Consider the following 22,150-nt stretch of genomic DNA (forward strand, 5'->3'; position numbering starts at 1 on the left):
AGGTCAGTAGCACGGAATCGGAGAAGGAAATTTCAGTTAACCACCATCTTGAAGAATAGTCGGTTATGATGGTTGGATGATCTTGGTCAGCTGGCTTGCCTTTCTCTTCTTGGACAGGCTACAAAAATGCTTAAAAGTTTAAATTGTTGGTGACAAGTAAAACGTAAAAAGACCAACTTTCAGAGTCACTTTCTGTTTGTGATTAACTAGGGGGCTTTGCCCCCTGCTCACTTCGGTCAACAATTCCCATTCCCCAATACAACAACATTTATTTCTAGATTACATTTTCATACAAATGATGGAGCTCAAAGTGCTTTACATGATGAAAGAGAAAAAAGACAAAATAAATAAAAATTAGCATAAGGGAACACTAATTAACATAGGAAAAAAAGTAAGGTCCGATGGCCAGGGAGGACAGAAAAAAACTACAGACGGCTGGAGAAAAAAAAAATAAAATCTGCAGCGGTTCCTGGCCAGGAGGACCACCCAGCCCCCTCTAGGTATTCTACCAAACATAAATGACCTCAATCAGTCCTTATAGTATTCATGGAAGAACCTGATGATGATGGTCATGTGGACTTCTGGCCAGCCCTCCTTCCCCAACATAACCCCCCCCGCCCCATCTCTGCTGTTCGCGTTGTGAAGAGGGGGGCTGCACGTACCCCAAGGAGACGCAGTCACTCCTCAGACACCCCCTCTTAAATGGTGATACAATGGGAAACACATAGTTTTTTTTTATTTTACCCCCTCTTTGCTCGATCAGCTGCTGGGCTGCTGCTGCCATGCCGTGTGATCTGCATCTCACGCGGCGCACTTCTGTCATATCACCTATGTTCATATATTCGATCTCTTTTCGCATTTACCTTTTCGTCAATATCGCATTGAATTTTGATTCCGTGTTTGGACTTTCATCGTGACGACGCAACGTATAACTGCCCGTGAGTGAATATCGCTTCTTTCTCTCTACAAGAAATGTGTCTGACAATAACCACGCAGGACTTTTCCAAATCTCTCTTTGCATAACCTCTTGTCTCACCGGGCTTCTGGCCCTGGGTGTGGTTACATCGCTTGGCACGAAGACTCGTCTCGCGGGACGTGAAAGTGTCTCTGAGACAATCACGTCTCGTCTCCTTCCAAGATTTTTTTTTATGATAGAGAGATTTGCTTTATCATTAAATCACCTTTTAAAAACGTGCACAGAAGATGTAGAAACATTTCACTTAAATTATTTTGCAGTTATTTGCTGATCATTTCCCCAAATGCATGTCATTCACAGAGCTGCTGCAGCAGAGTTATAAGAATTGGCTTCAGGAAGTGCGTTTCATTTTTACTGAGTCCTTTGAATTGCTTTAAAAATTTGGAGAATTGTTATACAGGTAAACGTAATAAGCAGGACAGGAAATAGATGGCCGGGCTGTAAAAATGTGGCCAATCTGTTAGTAATTTTGTTTTAGGACACCTGGAACATCACTGATGTATTTTATTTGTTTTATATTACATTCTCATTCCTCTTGTGTTGCATGCCGGTCAGACATGGTCAGTAGGAGTGTCACGGTACTCGTTACAGTACTACTACTACTACTATTATTATTGCACTACTTCGGCTTTTGGCAGTTCCCAGGTTACCAAATAATTATACTTCCTATGCTGAGGGGACTGAGGGAGGCACCAGCATACCCCCACTGTGTTTATTTAAAAAAAATCAAAATGGTGCAGCATGCGGGTCCATTTGTGGACTTGGTGAGATGGTTTGAAAGTTGGAGCATTTTTATATTCTCTAGCCAATTGATCAAAGGGATAATCTCAATTTTTTTATGACATATTTTTGTTAGTCATATTCAAAAACAACTGATAACAGAATATAATTACATGCTTTTGTAGTGAATATATAAACATTTTTAATACCATTTAACAATATCATGTGACTGAAATTTCTTTCATAGAGAGCCAATTCAAGTGATGAAAAGCTTTATGTGTGCTCTTCTTAGCTGTGAGTACAGTGTGTATGTCTATATGTACAATATTCATTTTTTAATTGTAGATGTTTATACTGTACATTTATATTTACAGCAAATTTATGCATACCTTTCAAGTTATAGTTATTTTACTTTTTAAATATATGCACCTTTAAATCATAAAGCTGTTCCATGTTTAATTTCTTCAACTGCTCCTTATTCAAATCTCTACGTTTTTATGAGCTGACTACATCGTGTCGTTCTCAGGATCTGAATTCTAGTCAAAAGATGGATGCCAGTGAAAACTCCGCTTACTCTCCACTTGGGGCTGAAAAGACTTCTAGTGTGGCAAAACTCAAGGTATGTTTTTGTAAGAAATGATTAGTAAGTAAAAAGTATGCACAAGTCATATACAGTATGATTTTATAGAATCATATCAAATGGCAACCCTTTAGTACATTTACCATGGGCCTTGTTTCACAAGATGAACATTTTCCCTGTTATTTATCACACCCTGGAGTCCTGGAGAGCTACTGTGGCTGCAAGTTTTCATTCTAACCCTTTTCTTAATTAGTGACCCGTTTTTGCTGCTAATTAACTACAGTAATCCCTCACTTATCGCGGGAGATAGGTTCCAAGGCCGACCGCGATAACTGAATTTCCGTGAAGTAGGGACACCATATTTATTTAATTATTTAACGTGTATTTGGACGTTTTTAAACCCTCCCTGTATTGTTTACAACCCACCTTTTACTCTATTAATAACAGGGACAACTGCTAAGCAATATGAAATCGGTAGATAAGTTTACACTTACTGTACAGCGAAGTACACGTAGCTATATATGACGTGATGATGGTGATGAATATGCTGCGCAGTAAAAATGATGACGATGAAGGTGATAATCCCCTGAATGCAGTAGCAAGAGCACGTTAATGCTGAATGAGTGAGATGAGACTTCCTGGTTAATGCAGCACTCCGTTGCTGAGCCAATCAGCAGCACACAGGAACTTAACTGCGTGCTCTGATTGGGTAGCTTCTTAGCCATCCGCCAATAGCATCTCTTGTATGAAATCAACTGGGCAAACCAACTGAGGAAGCAAATACCAGAAGTAAAAAGACCCATTGTCCGCAGAAACCCGCGAAGCAGCAAAAAATCCGCGTTATATATTTAGATATGCTTACATATAAAATCCGCGAAAAGTGAACCGCGAAGTAGCGAGGGATTACTGTATTTCCCTTTATTTTAATTGACTTTTCTTGAGACTTTGAACGCTGAATTGATTCTTTTTTCCTTAAACGGCACCTAAACATAAGTTTGATATGAAGTGAGCCAACAGATGAGCAACTAAGTTGGTGCCTCAAACTCCGACCAACTTCACTTCATTCAGTTACTTAATTTGAAGCCAATTCTCATTGCTAATTAAACCCGTTACTTAATTCCATGGCGCGCATTCATTCTGCCTTGACAGACATTTCCAAAACTGTTGATTTTCTTTTTTTAAGAGCGCTGGCCATCAAAATGTTTTGTGGGCCTGAGCCTGAGCAAATCAACATTACTGAGGCCTTCACCTTTCTTTTATTTTCAGTTATTGTGTGATGGACGCAGGTTGCTGTTTGTGTGTTGGTACATTTTGTGTCTTAATATTGTTTGGTTGCTAATTAAGGAAAAAAGAAATAATTAAGGTGGCCGAGTCTTAAGTTGTGCATCAATTAAAATTAAGGCAAAGAGAGAATTAGCAGCAAAATCTGGTCACTAATTAAGAAAAGGGTTAGAATGAAAACCTGCAGCCACTGTAGCTCTCCAGGACTGATCTAAAGTGATAAGGTTCAAAATTACAAAATGAAAATGCGCATTCTAACAATCTCAGGTAGATCTCTGTGTTAATCAGTAATCAAACCAGCCATCGACACTTAACACATTTTGTACTATGCAGACTAGCCAAAATCAAAGACCACTCTTTTACCATATCACACAGTTGTTAGCATGTATAATTATTTATTTTTCAAAAACAATTTTGACAGCATTGAGGATGTAGGTTTTAACCTTTTCTATACACTATTTTATCACCTTTTATTTTATTCATAGCATGATAGTTAAAAAATTGTGTACAGAAAAATGTCTGACTGTATTGTAGTGGCGTCCCTGAAAACTTCCAAAGGGCGTTCCTGAACCTGTAAGTGGTCTGTGCCGGTATCTATGAAACTGAATTTGTGTGCAGAGTTAGACAAGAATAGAAACCAGGGGTTTGACCAAGAGGAAAGGGCTGCTTGTGTGATACTTCAATGGAAAATGGCTCAAGAGTGGCCCCTGGTCTTCTATGCTCGTTGGTCTGTATTGTAAGCACGATGTTTTGAAGATCCATCCGTCCATTATCCAACCCGCTATATCCTAAGTACAGGGTCACGGGGGTCTGCTGGAGCCAATCACAGCCAACAGAGTGCAAGGCAAGAAACAAACCCCGGGCAGGGCGCCAGCCCACTGCAGGGCGCACTCACACACACACCAAGCACACACTGGGGACCGCCAATGCACCTAACCTGCATGTCTTTGGACTGTTGGAGGAAACCCACGCAGACACGGGGAGAACATGCAAACTCCATGCAGGGAGGACTCGGGTCTCCTTACTGCAAGGCAGCAGCGCTGCCCACTGCGCCACCGTGCCACCCTGTTTTTAAGATGTTTGTATTTAATTTGAAACACACAGTCATCCACCTTAATTGAAGGATAAGTGTTTGTCTGTATGTCCATTTGGTTGCTAATGTCTCTGTCATTCCAACAGATGGAGATCACAAACATTGTTAGCGATAAAACATTGCATTTGTCATTCCAACAGATGGTACCATCACAAACTTTCACACTGTTTTCTGAATCCCATAGCTAGTCATATCATTTTTGTCAGCAAAACCCTCATAGAGGGGCATCAAAGTTTAGATTCTGCTTGTGCATGCTGTGAATTCAAGATTCGTATTAAATATCAGTGCTGGTCCTATGTTTAACTCAAAGGAACACTTTTGTTTTTCACCCACAGTGCCCATATTTTGCAGTAAATGGTTGATGATCTAGAACTTTGAAATTCATATGATCTGATTTTACTGTTGTTATTTCTTATTTTTTACTTAAGATGTAATGGTGAAGTTTATGGATTTCTTTTTTTTTTTTTTTCATATTTCCCCCTAAGATTTTGTATAGCACACAGTACATGACAAACATACATAATTACATAACGTAACTTTCTCAGACTTGTTTAAATCCTGGAGGAGGTGCCATTCCATCACAGGGTCCACACACACCCACACACCAAACGTGGACTAATTTTTAATACCCAATTTACCGAACACACATATTTGGCATGTAGGAGGAAAACTGGAGTACCTGGGCATGGGAGGAATGGGAATTCGAATGGGAATTCAACCAATTGCATAGCTGATCCATGAGGCAGCATTGGTTGTTTGAAAATTAGACACCAGTTTACCTAGCAAGCTTGTTTTCAGAATGACACATAAAAGAGAAAGTAAAGCCAATTTTATTTTTCTTTGGACTGTTGACTGACTCCATCATCTTTCTCCCCTCAAGGATTTTGCTCTCCCTTTGAAATTCTAGTAAAGCTTTCTGTTAACATTCCAGGCACCTGGATTGCAGAGAGTCAGCCCAGGAGCCATTCCATCTTCACATAAAAGTAAAACTCTGGGCCCAGCTAGAGCCAGTGGCCTCAGTAAAAAGGTGTCTGCACTACAAAAGAAGAAATCATTAACCAATGACGAGAACCACCCCAGCCTGCAGATCACAATCAGCCACCTGTGGAAAAAATTTGAATATAAAAAGTAAGTATTAACAGTAACAACTGACTAGGCAGCTTAACAGTCAAAATGGCTGAGGAGGGGTTCAGCCTAAAGGTAAGCCCTCTCAAAGGATACCAAGGATTGGCAAGCTGTGTTGGGCTTAGTGGCCTGTTCTTGTCTAAAAGCTCTTAACTTTCTTACTTTTGTAATGATAAGAAAAAAAGAAAACTTTGATGTTTTCATTTTGTGTGTGCGTGTATATGTATGTATGTGTATATATGTAGTGTATATGTATGTGTATATGTATATACAGTATGTGTATATATGTATGCGTATATGTTGTGGGAAACAGCCCAGACACAGACAGGTAGACATTGTTTTATCACCCAACACACGTTTATTTAAAATTACTATATATAAGTGCACACACACAACCCCTTTCACCCCACAGTCCAGGCCTTTTTTCACAATGCCTTTTCCTTCTCCTGACCACCTCCACTCCTCTCCTCCAAGACTCTGTCCAACTACGCTCCCAACTCCAGCCATCGAATGGAGGGAGGCGGCCCCTTTTATACACACCCGGATGTTCTCCAGGTGCCTCCTGATGAGCTTCGTACCAGCTGTGCACCCTGAAGCACTCCGGGTGTCCCTGGTCTTCTTCCCCCAGCACTTCCGGGTGTGGCAGAGGGCCAGGGCTCCACAGGCATTGGGGCGCTCCCTGGCAGTGACCACAGGCCCTTATAGGGTTGAGGTTCTAAGCTCCGTTCCCATGGTCCCCAAAGCCACCAGGGAGGTCGCCCCCTTGAAGTCTGGAGGAGGTGTAAGCCCTCCTCCAGTCCTTCTGGGGGACGGCTGGGTACCACCCCCAGCCACTTGCCACAATGTATATGTATATATATATATATGTGTATGTATGTATGTATGTATGTATGTGGTGTGTGTGTGTGTGTGTGTGTGTATGTATATATATATATATATATATATATATATATATATATATATATATATACCGGTATATATATATTCACGGCATTCGAAGTCTGTGTCACAATCTGTTAGTGTGGGTGGTTACCTACCAGGTAACGCTTTGTGGTTGGCCAGCAATCTGCTAACATCCGCCACGGTGCCCTCAGTTTGTGAAGAGCAGATCATATACACACACACTGTACATACAAGTAACATTAGCCCTATTTTACCAATGGAAAATTCATGTTGTTTCTTCATATTGTGTCACATTTTCTCAGCAGGAAGCCAAAGTCTGTATAGTTTTCAGACTTTTTGGTTTAAAATTATCCTTTTTTTCTTTTTTAAATTTAAGACAAAATTGAACAGCAGTTGAAAGGGTCCTGACTCTTGTAATTGCACTAATCTTTCCAGTAGGTGGTGATGTTTAACCAAAAACAAAAGTGTAGCTGAGGCTTCATTTACATTCGACTATCTTTCAATTATCGGACACTTCCTTCCTGTTTGGCAGTGAATTTGAACTTACTTTGCAGTTTTCTTCAGTAAATGCTGTAGATCTCAGGGGTCTAAACAGCTGATCCTGAACAGCTGTAGTGGCTGCAGGTTTTTGCAACAACCCAGTGTCTTACTGTAATCAGAACTCCATTATTGCTGTTGCTACACGTATTACTTAAGCAGCATTTTTCTGCTTCATTGTAGTGGTCTCACTTGTTCAGATTCCTCACCCTTTACTGCTTGTTTTAGTCTTAAACCGTTGCATTCACTGTTTTAATGGACTCCTGTTAGCAATAAGACGCAAATAACAAAGGAACCAGCAGTTCTCATTTGGAAGATATCACTGGATTTGATATAAGAATGACCTGACATGGCCGAATAAAAACACTTAACAAGCCATAAAATTTAGTAAGACTTGTTAGGGTAAGGACTTGTGTTTAGTTAAATAATCGAGTTGGAACAAAAACCTGCAGCCACTGCAACTCTCTAGAACTGACTTTACAGACCCTGTTATGTCTGATATCTTTATTCAGACAGCTTGCGCAAAAATAATCTTATCAGCCAACAGCTAAAGTGAAGGTTTTGAGTGGTGATTACTGAAATAATATTTTATTATTTATAGAAGTGCCACAGTGTGAGAATTATGTTTTAAGAAGAACGATGGAGTGATACAAATGGTTTTAAGCCCCCATTTATTGAAATGTGCTTAGAGGCAGCTCTGTCCTGAGTGGCGGTTTCTCCTCATGTAATACAAAAGTTCATAAAAACTCCACTTTTTTTTTTTTTTTTTTTTTTTTTTTTTAACCTTATGCCTGTGTTTATAAAAGGGACTCTAGACAGACATCTTGACTTCTGACCTCAAACCTTTCTATAAAAGGTCATCAATAAATCATGGGAAAGCCCCTCAAACGATGATCTGCAAGAGCTGGCTGGGTAATATCTATAAATACAATCCTGAATGACTAATATACTCATTCAATTCTAAATTTATTATGTACAGTAATAATGCATGACTGAGTTGTAATCACTTCCTGAGGATTGTGCATGATGCAAACCATCGTTTAAAACACTTCATGTCATTATTGGCTGTGCGTCTAATGCTCAATGTATATTTTGTACCTGCAGAGAAAAGGAAAAAATCGCCTCTCCAAAAAAATCCAAACCCATGTCTCCAGTTAAGGACAACATCCCAGCCCTCACTCCAGAAACCGATAAGGATATCTTCAACAATCCAGAGTGCCGAGATGTTCAGAGAGCCATTTTCTGCTCGTAATGTTGGTGACGAACACAAGCCAGGATGAGTGGTTGTGCTTTTCACTGAAGATCTTGAGCTGTGGTTAAGTTTTTACTTTTCCACCTGGAAATTAAGAATACAAGTTTAGTCCTATCTATGTTTACATCAGAGCTGCAGGTAATGGCAGATTATTTTTATCTGTAAATAGAGCTTATAGATATTTGCTTTTTTTTTGTATTAGAAATAAACTGTTTTTGCAAGCATTATGAAAATAAAATGTGTACAGTAAGCAAGAGTTACTTTAGTACATTTCATTTATACTGTATATAATATACACACAAATACTTACAGTAGTCAAAGTACCTGGCATTGCCCGGGTATTTTTGTATAATGGGTTACGGCAGCAGTTCTTAAACTGTGGGGCGCACCCGCGAAGATGTGAAAAAAAGAAAACAAGAATCAAAAATATGAAAAATACATCTATTGAAACCAAAACAAATTAACTTAAACTACATTCTGATGCTAGAAAAATAAATATAGAGTTAGATACAGTGCATCCGGAAAGTATTCACAGCACATCACTTTTTCCACATTTTGTTATGTTACAGCCTTATTCCAAAATGAATTAAATTCATTTTTTTCCTCAGAATTCTACACACAACACCCCATAATGACAACGTGAAAAAAGTTTACTTGAGATTTTTGCAAATTTATTAAAATAAAAAAATTCCCATGCGCTGTGAATACTTTCCAGATGCACTGTAAATGTCGATAAACGTTAAATAGGTATAATAAAATATGCATCTATGATACTGTATATCATTAATTAAGAAAGAACAAATTGGTATTAGTGGGCTCCTTTCAAAAAAACCTTAGGGGGGCGCGATTAAAACTGTAATGAAAACTCGGGTCACAAATACTTAAAGGTTGAGAAACGCTGAGTTACGGTAAGAAAGCAAATATTGATGTGTTTGTTTTTTAAATTTTAACCCTTTTGTTATATCTGTCTGTCTAATTTGTCACCCACACTACCCCTCTATCAATGTCTTTGCTCTCATGAGTCAAGAATTTGTTCCTTTTGTGTTTAGTTGGACTCCATAATTGTGGACATTTCTTGCAGAGTTTCAACCATCAACGTTACTTCCACTAAACAGTGTCATCTCCAGACAGAAGAGCAGCTTCAGTGACAGACTGCTGTCAATGTCCTGCTCCACTGACAGATTGAGGAGATCGTTCCTCCCCTAAACTATGCGACTCTTCAATTCCACCCGGGGGGGTAAACGTTAACATTATACATAGTTATTGTCTGTTTTTCACCTGCATTATTATCATTGTTTAATTTAATATTATTTATTGTATCAGTATGCTGCTGCTGGAGAATGTGAATTTCCCATTGGGATTAATAAAGTTATCTATCTATCTATCTATCTCTCTCTCTCTATCTATCTCTCTATCTATCTCTCTATCTCTCTATTGTAGTCTCATCCCACATTCATAAATTTGGATGGCTTGTTGAACAATTTCATTCACAGACTGTGGAAAGTATCTACAGTAGGGGGGCTGGGAGGGGAAGCTGGAGTTTGCAGGTATCACGGCAGGTCTCCATATTATTGTAGGAGAAGGCACCAGTGGCGGTAATTGGTAATGCTGTTATAAAGATGATTCAAAGTGGAGTCATTCAATGTTGACTTAACATTTTGGCGTCAAAGACTAAAATAATAGGTGGCTCGTCATAAAATGAACTTGAATGATGTCTGCCATCAAGAAGATTAAGAGGTGACAGGATTGAAGTGTTTAAAATGATGAAGGGAGTTAGTCCAGTGAATCGAGACTGACTTAAAATGAGTTCATCAAGAACACGGGGACACAGCTGGAAACTTGTTAAGGGTAAATTTCGCACAAACATTAGGAAGTTTTTCTTTACACCGAGAACGATAAGATACTTGGAATAAGCAACCAAGTAGCGTGGTAGACAGTAGGACTTTAGGGACTTTCAAAATTCAAATGTTTTTTGGAAGAAATAAGTTGGGCTGAATGGCCTGTTCTCGTCTAGAGTGTTCTAATCAGTAAAACATATTAACATCGTCCTCGGTTGTTGTCTTTCTACCATCTTCTGAACTTTTTAAAAAATGTAAGGGTTTGCTTTGATGGAAAATGCTGTCTCGTCAGTTTGTTTCAGAGCTATTGTCACGTGTACACAGTGCAATGAAAATCCTGTCTGCATATTTGGCCAGCATGGGTGATGGTGAGCGAAATAGCAGAGTTTCCTTTAACACAGTTTTGTGACTCTGATGCTTAATTTGCTTTTGTATGTAATTTTGTAAAACCTACTTAAAAAAGGTGTTTTTAGAGTTTGGGGTGGTGAAGGAAAGGAACATTACTCCTTAAGGGTTTGGCAACGCCGTGCACCCCTTTTGGACCATAAAGGTCCAGATGAAAATAAACAGAAACAGCGTGGTGAAATGCAACTTACAGTGACACACTCTTAGATAAAAGCTGTAATCCAGCAAGATAATGACATTATTTTCCAGATTAGTTGAGGCAAAAATGCTGTGTCTGCAGTCTTAGATGACAACTCACATTGGTTAGTAAAAATAGCTTTGTGAGTGTGGAGAACCGTGTCCTCCCGTCAACTCCGGAGAATCCCTGATGCCTGATGGGAATTGTAGTCCTCTTTGTTGGTGCTGGTTTTTGGGTTGGCCCCATCATTATACCCCTCTCTCTGATATGCCATATATTTTAAGTTGAAACAGTGGCATTGCATGTCACAATTTTGTAAGAAATCGATACAGCTGTTTTTGTGTGATTGGCAAATGGGCACACAGATTACAATTGTATTTAAATAAAGAGAGAGCCATTAACTGGGCTAACAAGATTATAATGCAATCATTTATTGACCATGTGAATAAACTTTTATCCAAATATCAAAGACGCATCAAATACCTGCAGGCGTACTTCTCATAACTGCTGGTTGGCAGAAATGCATGATTTTCCTAAGCACAGTTCTTATTGCTTGCTTTGCTCGCCAACCCTCCACACCCTGCACTATGTACCAGCCACTTTGCGTCTCTGCCGCTCACGTTGTGAAGAGGGGGGCTAAAGTACCCCAAGGAGACACGGCCGCTCCTCTGAAACCCCCTCTTAAACGGTGATACAATGGGAAACAAATACAGCTTTTTTTTTTACCTCCTCTTTGCTCGATCAGCTGCTGGCTCGCTGCTGCTGCCGTGCCATGTGATCAGCATCTCGCGCAGCGCTTCGAACATTTAAAAGCCTGTACAGCAGCTGTCCTTTTGTCTCACTGCCTTGTCTGTCTTCTCCCCCAGACATACTCTGCTCCTGTGGGGGGTCCCGCTCCCGAGGCGCACCCCTATGAAGAGGAAGATTTTCTATTCTTTTAATTGAGAGACGGAACTGTCCCCTCCGACTACACACGGAGTTCGATTTACTCCTGAAAGAGTCTTATGTTTGTTTGAAGTGTCTGAATAACGTTTCTGTCTCTAAAATCTTCTGTGTAACTCTGTGACCCAAGCGTGACAGCGTATGTGGATTTCACTTTCACCAAACAACAAATCTTTTAATTCTCGTGGATAGGCCTCTTCATTGGGAAGAAACACTACTTTTTTTTCCCCTGATGGCAACACGAGTTAGACGATCAACAAGTCTCCAACTTAAAGTTTAAATCTGAACAATATATTCGATCTCTTTTCGCTGTTCCGTTATTTCACCGAGTAATATTTTCCATTTATTTGTGCTAATGCGATATTTACTATTATTTTTTGGAGACTTTTGAATTTTCATACTTCCATTATCTCTAACCTGCTCTGCATGTGTACTGCACCAACATTTTTGAATTCTTTACAACATTCTACTTTGTCATCTACTCTTTGTCCTGCAGGATGTGAAAGTGTCTCTCTGAGAAAGTCTTGTCTCGATCCAAGATTTTTTTAATATAATATAGAGATCATTCTCACTGTGACGCCATGCCCATGCCGTATGAACAATGCCACCCTCCAGGTTGAACCTATGCTTCAGCGGGTAAAAATTCATTTTAAAATCGCTGAGAGCAAACTGCTTGATTGTGATATTTGTCATACATTGAAATTTCTACATGTACGTGCTAAACATACAACACATCACTTCTCTGGTGCTATGATTATTTGTTAAAATAAAATGCTTTTTTTTTTTTACTGGTGCATATGTTAAATTTGTTTATTCAGCTGCCACTTTTTCTTTATCAAAAACAGATTATAAGTTTACACTATAATTATTTCTGTATTTACAGGTCGTGTGAGTTGAATGAACGGTGAAGACTGATCCTTACAATCCATTGTACAATTTGCTAATTCACACTAATCTGAACACCTTATAAAGTTTACACCGCTATTAGAAATCCATTATAAACATTCTTGTGTAGATAGCTCAACCTTCAAAATGTTAATTACACTTCAAAGATGGGCTGGCGCCCTGTCCAAGAGTTTGTCTCCTGCCTTGCTCTCTATGTTAGCTTGGATTGGCTCCAGCAGACCCCCGCCACCCTGTTCAGGACAAAGCGGGGTAGAAAATGACATTGTAAGTAAGTAAGCCTTCAATATACTGAAGCTTGCTAAGACAAGTTCTTGTCATGAAGAGCTGCCTAAGGAACGCATGAGTCAGGAAAAAGCAGCAGTTGGGGAGGGGGGGGGGGTATGGGCGAACACCAGAACGTCCTCCTCCTCCTCCTCCTTTTTGTGTGAAAGTGTGTGAATGAGTCATGATGAGCCTGGGCACTGACAGGTGGGGCTGAAACAAGAAGTGCCATTTGCAGGAAGGAGGGACTTTTGGGAGGCCTCAACTGATTGATCTGCAGAGTTTTACTGGAATCTGTAATGTGAGCAAATGCTTTTTTAATGACTGTTTTATATGGCGGAGTTACTAAGGTGTCACATGCGTACGCTGCACATAATTGGGCTTTTTTTTTTTTTTTTTTGAACAAGAATGAAAAAGGTCTGCTTAAAAATGTCGTCTTTATTGTTAAAAAGTGGCTTTATATGCAGTGATTTAGCAAAGTATGTTATCATTTTTCTGCACATTTTAGTTAGGCCACCATACGTTTCCAGCCTCATATATATTTTTATTTGCACAAAGCTGGCAGCACTGTGAGGATGACGTTTTTTGATACCTACAGTGCCTTCCGTGTTAAGGGTTAAGACTAGAGATATGTAGATGGATGAGCCTGTGGTGTCCTAGATAATGGACTATCTGTCAGGCAGACTACAGTTTGTGAGACTCAAGGACTCTGAGCAACACTGGAGCACCACAAGGGACAGGCCTGTCGCAATTTCTCTTCATTCTGTACACATCAGGCTATAAATATAACGTCGGGTCATGACAATTGCATAAATTCTCAGGTGATTCTACGCTAATGGGGTGTATTTATAAGAAGGATGAGACAGGGCTGTGGAATCGGTACACAAAACCTCAGACTCCTCAATTTATGGTACTTCTAACTTTTCTGTTTGTCATCTTCTTCTATGGAATCCATACACAGAACATCAGACTCTTCAATTTATGCCTTTAGACTCCTCAATTTATGGTACATCCAACTCCTCTATTTGTCGTCTTCTTCTGTGGAATCGGTACACAGAACATCAGAGTCCTCAATTTATGGTACATCCAACTCCTCTATTTCTCTTCTATCAACTGCTCCCATTTAAGGGCTGCCACCGCAGATCATCCTTCTCCATCTAGCTCCGTGTTTTACATCATCTTCTGTCACACTGACTGCCTTCATGTCCTCCATCACCACATCCGTTAACCTCCTCTGTGGCCTTCTTCTTTTCCTCTTGCCTGCTGGTTCCATCCTCAACATTCTTTTTTTGATGTACACCCCATCTCGTCTCTGCACGTGCCCAAACCATCTCAATCTAACCTCTGTCACTTGGTCACCAAACTGTCATACCTGTGTTGTCCCCTCTAATATCCTCATTCCTAATACTGTCTGCCCTCGTTACTCTGAGCGAAAATCGTAGCATCTTCAACTCTGCCACTTCCATCTTGGCCTCCTGTCTTTTTGTTGGTGCCACTGTCTCCAAACCATACAACATAGCTGGTCTCACTACCGTTTTATAGACTTTCCCTTTCCCTCTTCTATCATAAATCACTCCTGACATTTTTCTCCACCCAGTCCACCCTGACTGCACTATCTTCTTCACCTTTCTGCCACATTCTCCGTTGCTTTGGACTGTTGAACCCAAATATCTGTCTACCTTCACCACCTCTGCTCTTTTTAGTCGCACCCTTCCACCGCCTTCCTTCTTATTCACACATATGTACACCTCCATCTTACCCCAACTGAATCTCATTCCCCTTCTCTCCAGTGTGTGCCTCCACCTCTCCAGGTTCGTCTCAATCTGCTGTCTACTTTCACTACAGGTCACAATGTCATCTGCGAACATCACAATCAATGGAGACTCCTGTCTGACCTCATCTGTCAAGCTGTCCTTCACCATTGCAAACAGGAAAGGGCTCAGAGCTGATTCTTGATGTAATTCCACTCTCGCCTTGAACCAGGCTGTCACCTCACCACAGTCACACTGTCCTCATACATATCCCTTTGGGATTAATAAAGTATCTATCTATCTATTATAGAGTGCCTTTCCTATCTCTCTCTCTCTCTCCCATCTTCCTCATACAGGACCAGAACTCCTCTCTTGGCATTCTGTCATACGCTTTCTCTAAGTCCACAAACATGCAGTGCAATTCCTTCTGTACTTCTCTATCAACACTCTTTAGGCAAACATCGCATCTTCTTTCCCGGCATGAATTTCTGTTCACAGATTGCCACCTCTTCTCTTAGCCTAGCATCCTTCACTCTTTCCCATATCTTCATTGTGGGGCTGATCAACTTTAAACCCATGTAGATACTGCAGCTCTGCACATCTCCCTTATTCTTGAAAATAGGAACTTACATGCTTCTTCTCTATTCCTCAGGCATTTTCTCTCTTTTCAAGATTTTGTTACGCAATCTGGTTAGAAACTCTACTGCCATCTCTCCTAAACAGCTTGATGCCTCCACCGGTATATTGTCCAGGTCAACTGGTTTTCTACATCTGTGGTCCTTTGTGATTTACTATCTCCACTTCATCCAACCTACGTTGTCTCTCTCATTTTCTATATTTATAAGTTCTTCAAAGTACTTCAAACTTTTCAATACACTCTCCCCACTTAAAAGCAAATTTCCACCTGCATTCTTTATCACCCTGACCTGCAGCATGACCTTCCCCACTAGGTCCCTCTTTCTGGCCAAATGGTACAAGTGCTGTTCCTATTCCTTTGTGTCCAGTTTCTCATACAGCTCAACATATGCCTTTTCCTTAGCCTTTGCCACCTCTCTCTCCACCTTGCGATGCATTGCTTTGTAAACCTGTCTGCTGTCGTCATCTGCCTGCTATCCCAATTCTTTTTTGCTAATCTCTTCCTCTTTATGCTTTCCTGTACTTCCACATTCCACCACCAAGTCTCTTTGTCTGCCTTCCTCTGTCCAGATGTCACACCAAGCACCTTCCTAGCTCTCTCCCTTACCACTTCAGCTGTGCTGTTCCAATAATCTCTCGTGTTTACCACCACCCAGCACCTCTCCCACTTCTTCTCCAAATTTCACCCAATGGTCTTTCTCCTTCAGCTTCCACCTCCTGGTCCTTGATTCCATTCTCATTCTCTTCCTCTTTTTCACCTTGAAATTCATCCTGCACCAATTGATGCTGTCTAGCTACACTATCCCCTTCCACCACCTTACAGTCTCTAATCCAGGGGTCTTCAACCTTCTTTCCCCTGAGAGCTACTTTTACAAAAAGAAAATGGCCGAGAGCTCCTCCTGTTTTCTAACGTTTATTCTCATAGCTTATTTCAACCCAAACAAACTCAATATGCTTGTTTTTCCTGAACATTCACAAAATGTTGGTGTCCACAACTCACATTTTGCATTAAAACATCACAAAGAAAATTTCATTCACCTGCAAGTGCATTTTGTGTGTCTGTATGCATTTTCTAGTGCATCTCACACTGTTGAATTAAAACATGAATGCTGTCGAAACAAAACAATACAATTCCAAATACTCAGATATTCCTTATTCCTTTGTCATTTTGTCACATGTCACGGTGTCACTTTATTCACAGGTCCAGTCGCATGTGTGATGTGTTGTTTAGTTCGTCAGATGACTGGCACTGAGGTGTGTGGTGGAGTGGAGCCACTGAGGTTCACTCTTATGGAGTCATTTCAATGTTTGTCTGTCAGTCTTGGTCTGAACTTTCATTTCATGACATTCATGTCAGACTCACAGAGGTATGGAGACCCAAACAAAGCAGACATTTTCAGAGCTGCTTGGTGAAGATTCTTATAGTTATCTGGCTCTACTAAGCTCCAGAAATGCTGAGAATGCTGTTGAGACTTTAACTGCACATTATTTTGAAGGTTTACTAATCTATAATATACCAGTAATGCAGCACTACACGATAACAAATACACTTGACTTGAGTATTCCTAGTTTTCATCCTCTTTCTTTCTCTGTACGTTTACCATTCGTTTTACTCAGAAGTTGATGTGCTTGTTCCTTCCTGAGCAGATCTTCTTTTCTCCACCCTAGCGGCCCACTTCTTCTCTTCTTCCGTCGGCATCTTTTCGCGTTAAAACTGATTAAGTCAGTGTTTGTGTTGCAAATTACTTAGTACGTTTTCTTTAATTTTTCGCTTAAGCTGGCACTTACGTAAGTCTTCAGTCTGCCTCAAGAATGATTTAAGATATGAAGAAGTAGGGGAAGTGAAGGCGAAGGTGCAGGGAATGAGAACAGCGCCCATACGCATGTGCTGCACGGTCTCCCTGCTGGTTGATTCTACAATAAAATAAAAATAAAAAGAGGAATAACCTTGGAGGTCAATCATCACCCCGAAAGCGGATAGTAGACCACACAGTATATGTGTTCCAAATTTCAGGTCAATAGTTCAAACGGTTTGCGAGCTTCAGGTGATTTAAAATCCTGGACAGACAAACGAACAGCCACAGTGCGTATTATATATAAAGATATAAAATCCAATGAATGTCTGTCTGTCTGCTTTTCACGAGAGAACTACTTCACTGATTTAAATTGGGTATTTTTGTATAATTTGCTTGAACATTCCGGTTGATTTTGCGACTTCTCTCATTTCGCTCTGTATCAGAGTTCACTTGCGGTACTGATTTATTTGTGCGAATCCATGAGAGACGTAGCGGGCCGAGGGGAGGGGCCTTCCTCACTCACTCGTCAGCTTCGGGGTGTGTTCCTTAACTCTGCTTAGCTAGCGAATGAGAGAACAATTAAATTCAACTTTGTTTAATGTTTAAAATAAAGTGTTACTTAGGTCTTGATGAGTCGGAGTCCGGATATTCTCTTAAGTGTACGCCACATTGAAAAGATAGATTGCAATTCAGATTGTGGAATCGTGATTTTGTGTTAAAAGGATCGTGATATGATTTTTTGGAAAGATCGCCCACCCCTAATTTGACTAATCAAGTTTTCAAATTTATGGAGGATTCATTAACCCTTTGGCGAGCTACTTGGAAAGGGGTTGCGAGCTACTGGTAGCTCACGAGCAACGTGTTGGAGACCTCTGCTCTAATCTCTTTCACATTGCATATCTGACATAGGACATAGCCCACCTCTGTGCATCTTCCTCCACTCTTATATGTCATTCTGTGTTCCTCCTTCTTTTTAAAATATGTATTCACCACTACCATTTCCATTCTTTTTGCAAAGTCAACCACCATCTGCCCTTCAACATTTGTCTCCTTAACACCATACCTGCCCATCACCTCCTCATCACCACAGTTCCCTTCACCAACATGCCCATTAAGGTCTGCTCCGATCACCACTCTTTTCTTTTTTTGGGTATACTCTCCACCATTTCATTGAACTCACTCCAGAAATCTTCCTTCTCCTCCAGCTCACATCCCACTGGTAAAGCATATGTGCAATAACATTTAACTTTACCCCCTATGATTTCCAACTTTATGCTCATCACTCTGTCAGACATTCTCTTCATCTCCAAAACACTCCTAATATACTCTTCCTCCACAATTACACCATCCCGTTTTTCTTCCCGTCCACGGCATAGGAGAACAGTTTGCACCCCACTTCGATGCTTCTAACCTTATTACTCCCTTTGAACCGGGTCTCCTGTAGTTCCTTTCAATTACCTGACATCTCTACATTTCAGTTTTTTTGCTGACAATTTCAATAGTTTCTAGGACCCTGAGCTTTTCACAACACGGGCTTACACAGCTAGTTGATATATAAAGAACATCCATCTCTGTCCCTACCTTGTCTAATTCGAAATCATGGAAGAAAAAAAACAGGAATCAACTCCGGTCACTTTTTGCTTTTCTCCTTTCAATTTTGTTTTCTACCCTTTCACACGTGCAGTGCTGGTTTGAGTTGATTCTCTTTGAAGATAAGGCTCCAAATAAGTAGTCCAAATTTGTATGTAAAGGAAGACGGTGTGATTGACATCACGTTTCACTTGCCTGCAGGTAGTACGCCTATTTGTGACAATGATTCAGGAATAACAAGCAAATGGCCTCTAAGATGAAGAAACTGAAAACTCAAAAAATGAACGATGGATTCTAAATAATGTCCTGTAAAAGCAGAAATGACACAGCTGGGTACATCTGGAAGTAGAACTGCACAAAGGAGAGCTAAGTGAGCATGAGGTAAACTTGTAGGCCTGTGTAAGCCATGGAGAACTGCGCTGCAACAGGTCTGTGTGGGTTCATGCGGCAAGTTCAGTCATGGCGTTAGGATCTTCTTAAAGTTATTTATTAAAGCTCTTTCAAGATGGTTATATATACGGAACCGCCTAAAGGGATGCATTTTTAAAGTATGTGGTGGTTTTGTCAGTCAGTTATATGTGACATATTAACATGTGAATTGATATCTCATGTTTTAGGTGTACTCAGCCCTCTCTAAAGGAGAGAATCTTTTTTTTGTCATATCCTCGATGAGCAAAACATACTGCTTTCCTGCTACATAAATGTAAATATGTCACCTGTGCTCATCCTGCTAGATCTCTGCTCTCTGCCTTTGACACGGTCATCCACCCTCTCTGACCTTGGCATCATTGGGAGGGCCCTTAGGTGGTTCAAGTCCTACCTCTTGGGCAGATCCTATTAGGAGGTTTCTTAGTATGGAGAGATGTCAAGGGTGCACCAGGTGAGCATGGGGGTTCCCCAAGGATTGGTGCTCGGCCCTCTCCCCTTCTGTCTGTACACCTTTTTCACGAGGGCCTGTCATCCAGTCCCATGGTTTCTCCTTTCACTGCCAATGATACACAGATATGCCTGTCGTTCCTTCGAGACCACCCCATGGTCTCAACTGGAATCTCTTCATGTCTCTCTGCTACTGCAACCTGTATGAAGGATCACCAAATCGTATTATGGGATATCACCTACTGTTGAATTCTGCTCTGTTCTTGTAAAATTTCTATTGCTCTATTATATTGTATTGAGGATTACTTGTGTTCTGTTCTGTGTATTGTATTGTATTGTATTGTATTGACCCCTTTCTTTTTGACACCCGCTACACGCCCAACCTACCTGGAAAGGGGTCTCTCTTTGAACTACCTTTCCCAAGATTTCTTCCTTTTTTTCCTGCTGGGGTTTTTTTTGTCTTCTTATTGAGTCAAGGCTGGGGGGCTGTCAAGAGGCAGGGCCTGTTAAAGACCATTGTGGCACTTCTTATGTGATTTTGGGCCACACAAAAATAAATTGTATGTTCTCCCCGTGTCTGCGTGGGTTTCCTCCGGGCGCTCCGGTTTCCTCCCACAGTCCAAAGACATGCAGGTTAGGTGGATTGGCGATTCTAAATTGGCCCGTGGGTGTGTTTGTGTGTGTCCTGCGATGGGTTGGCACCCTGCCCAGGATTGGTTCCTGCCTTGTGCCCTGTGTTGGCTGGGATTGGCTCCAGCAGACCCCCGTGACCCTGTGTTTGGATTCAGCAGGTTAGAAAATGGATGGATGGATGTTTACCTTGATGTAGGAAAAAAAAGAAAGCAAAGCTGGGCACTACATATGATAAAGATGGAAACAGGCGGTGATTTGAGCTGTGGGTACATGAGAAGTCAGACTGGCTGCCAACAGACAGTGAGTTGTAACACCGTAGGGTTTCTTGACAATACGTTTATTCTTGTATGTCTGCTTTTGTTCCTAAACTTATTTTGGACTGACTGGCACCCTGTCCAAGGTTTGTTCCTGCCCTCTTCCCTGTGCTAGCTGGGATAGACTCCAGCAAACCTCTGCGACCCGGTTCAGGACTAAGCGGGTTAGAAAATGGCTGACTAGTTTTAGTTTCATTTTCTTAATTCGGCTTATTTTATTTTACCGCTTTGATGCCAGTCTGTGTTCATTTGTCTGCTGCCATTCTCACAATGTGGGAGTGCCTTCATTATGTGATATCATCAGTGTAACTCCATATAAATGGGTTCAGAGCATCAACACATTGTCCAAGATTGCAGATACTCTTCCTAAAAAAAAAAATAAAATCCTAAACTTGCCATTAGTTTTCATTGCTGGTTTTTTAACACTTTAGTGCCAACATAAGACTCTGCACTTGGTGCTCTCTGCTTTGATGCTCAATATTTGGTTCTTTCTTTTTTTTTTTTTTAACCTCACTGTGTTTCCTAATAACTGATCTTTATGTCTTTTGGGGCAGAATGGTGATATGTTGGTGTAAGTACCAATCTGGTTTTCACCCCTCCATAGTACAGAAACGGCACTTGTTAAAATTACTAACGACCTCCTTATGGCTGCTGACGCTGGTTTAATTAATATTCCCATCATCCTTGATCTGAGTACGGCCTTTGATACCATTTGTCATACCACTCTTCTTAATAGATTATCGTTGATTGGCATTACCCACACTCCACTAGATTGCTTCAGATCCTACCTCTCAGGCCGCACTCACTTCATTCAGCTTAAAACTTTCACATCCCAACCCACTGCTGTTACTTCAAGTGGCCTCTTCTTTTTATTATTTACCATCTTCCCCTTGGCAGTATCTTTTGTAAATATAACATTAATTTTCACTGTTATGCTGATGACACCCAGCTCTTCTTTTCCACCATCTTTGCTTATTGACTGCATTGCTGAAATTAAATCCTGGTTTTCTTCAAATTTTCTTTAATTAAACAGTGACAAAAATGAGGTGATCATCTTTCACTTGCTATTGATAGCTCCTTTGTTTCCCCTTCACCTCAGGTCAAGAGTCTGGGTGCCATTCTTGATAGTGCTCTGTCTTTCTAATCTCATATTAATAACATCACCCGGTCTGCTTACTTCCACCTACAGTACATAATATTAAATCACTCCCCATACCACTGCCATTCTTGTTCACAGTCTTGTTACTTCTCGTCTGGACTCCTCTTTGGTCTCTCTAATAAATCTCTCCATAAGCTTCAGCTGGTCCAGAATTCTGCTGCTCTCCTCATTACTCGAACCCCGTCTATTCACCATATTACTCCGGTCTTGCAGCAGCTTCATTGGCTCCCGATTAAGTTTTGAATTGATTTTAAAATTCTGCTGTTAACATTTAAGGCCATTCATAACCTCGCTCCTTCATATCTGTCTGATCTTCTTCATGTTGCCATTCCCTCCCGTAATCTTAGATCCTCTTCCTCCATCCATCTGATCGTCCCTCTCGCCCGTCTAACCACCAC

The 22,150-nt window shown here is 40.7% G+C and overlaps 1 protein-coding gene across 1 annotated transcript in view; it reads left to right on the top strand.

Annotated features, from left to right (window-relative positions):
* The window catches only part of exo1 (exonuclease 1), a 30,462-nt gene extending 21,739 nt beyond the window's left edge, over nucleotides 1-8,723 (top strand). Inside the window, exons 13-15 of the mRNA XM_051919200.1 lie at nucleotides 2,223-2,315; nucleotides 5,582-5,778; nucleotides 8,320-8,723. Of these exons, the coding sequence (XP_051775160.1) occupies nucleotides 2,223-2,315; nucleotides 5,582-5,778; nucleotides 8,320-8,467 (438 nt within the window). The 3' untranslated portion in view covers nucleotides 8,468-8,723. The remainder of the gene's footprint in view (nucleotides 1-2,222; nucleotides 2,316-5,581; nucleotides 5,779-8,319) is intronic.
* Nucleotides 8,724-22,150: the final 13,427 nt, after the last annotated feature.

This window comes from Erpetoichthys calabaricus, chromosome 15 (assembly GCF_900747795.2).
Source record: "Erpetoichthys calabaricus chromosome 15, fErpCal1.3, whole genome shotgun sequence".
In the NCBI taxonomy this organism is placed as follows: Eukaryota; Metazoa; Chordata; class Cladistia; order Polypteriformes; family Polypteridae; genus Erpetoichthys; species Erpetoichthys calabaricus.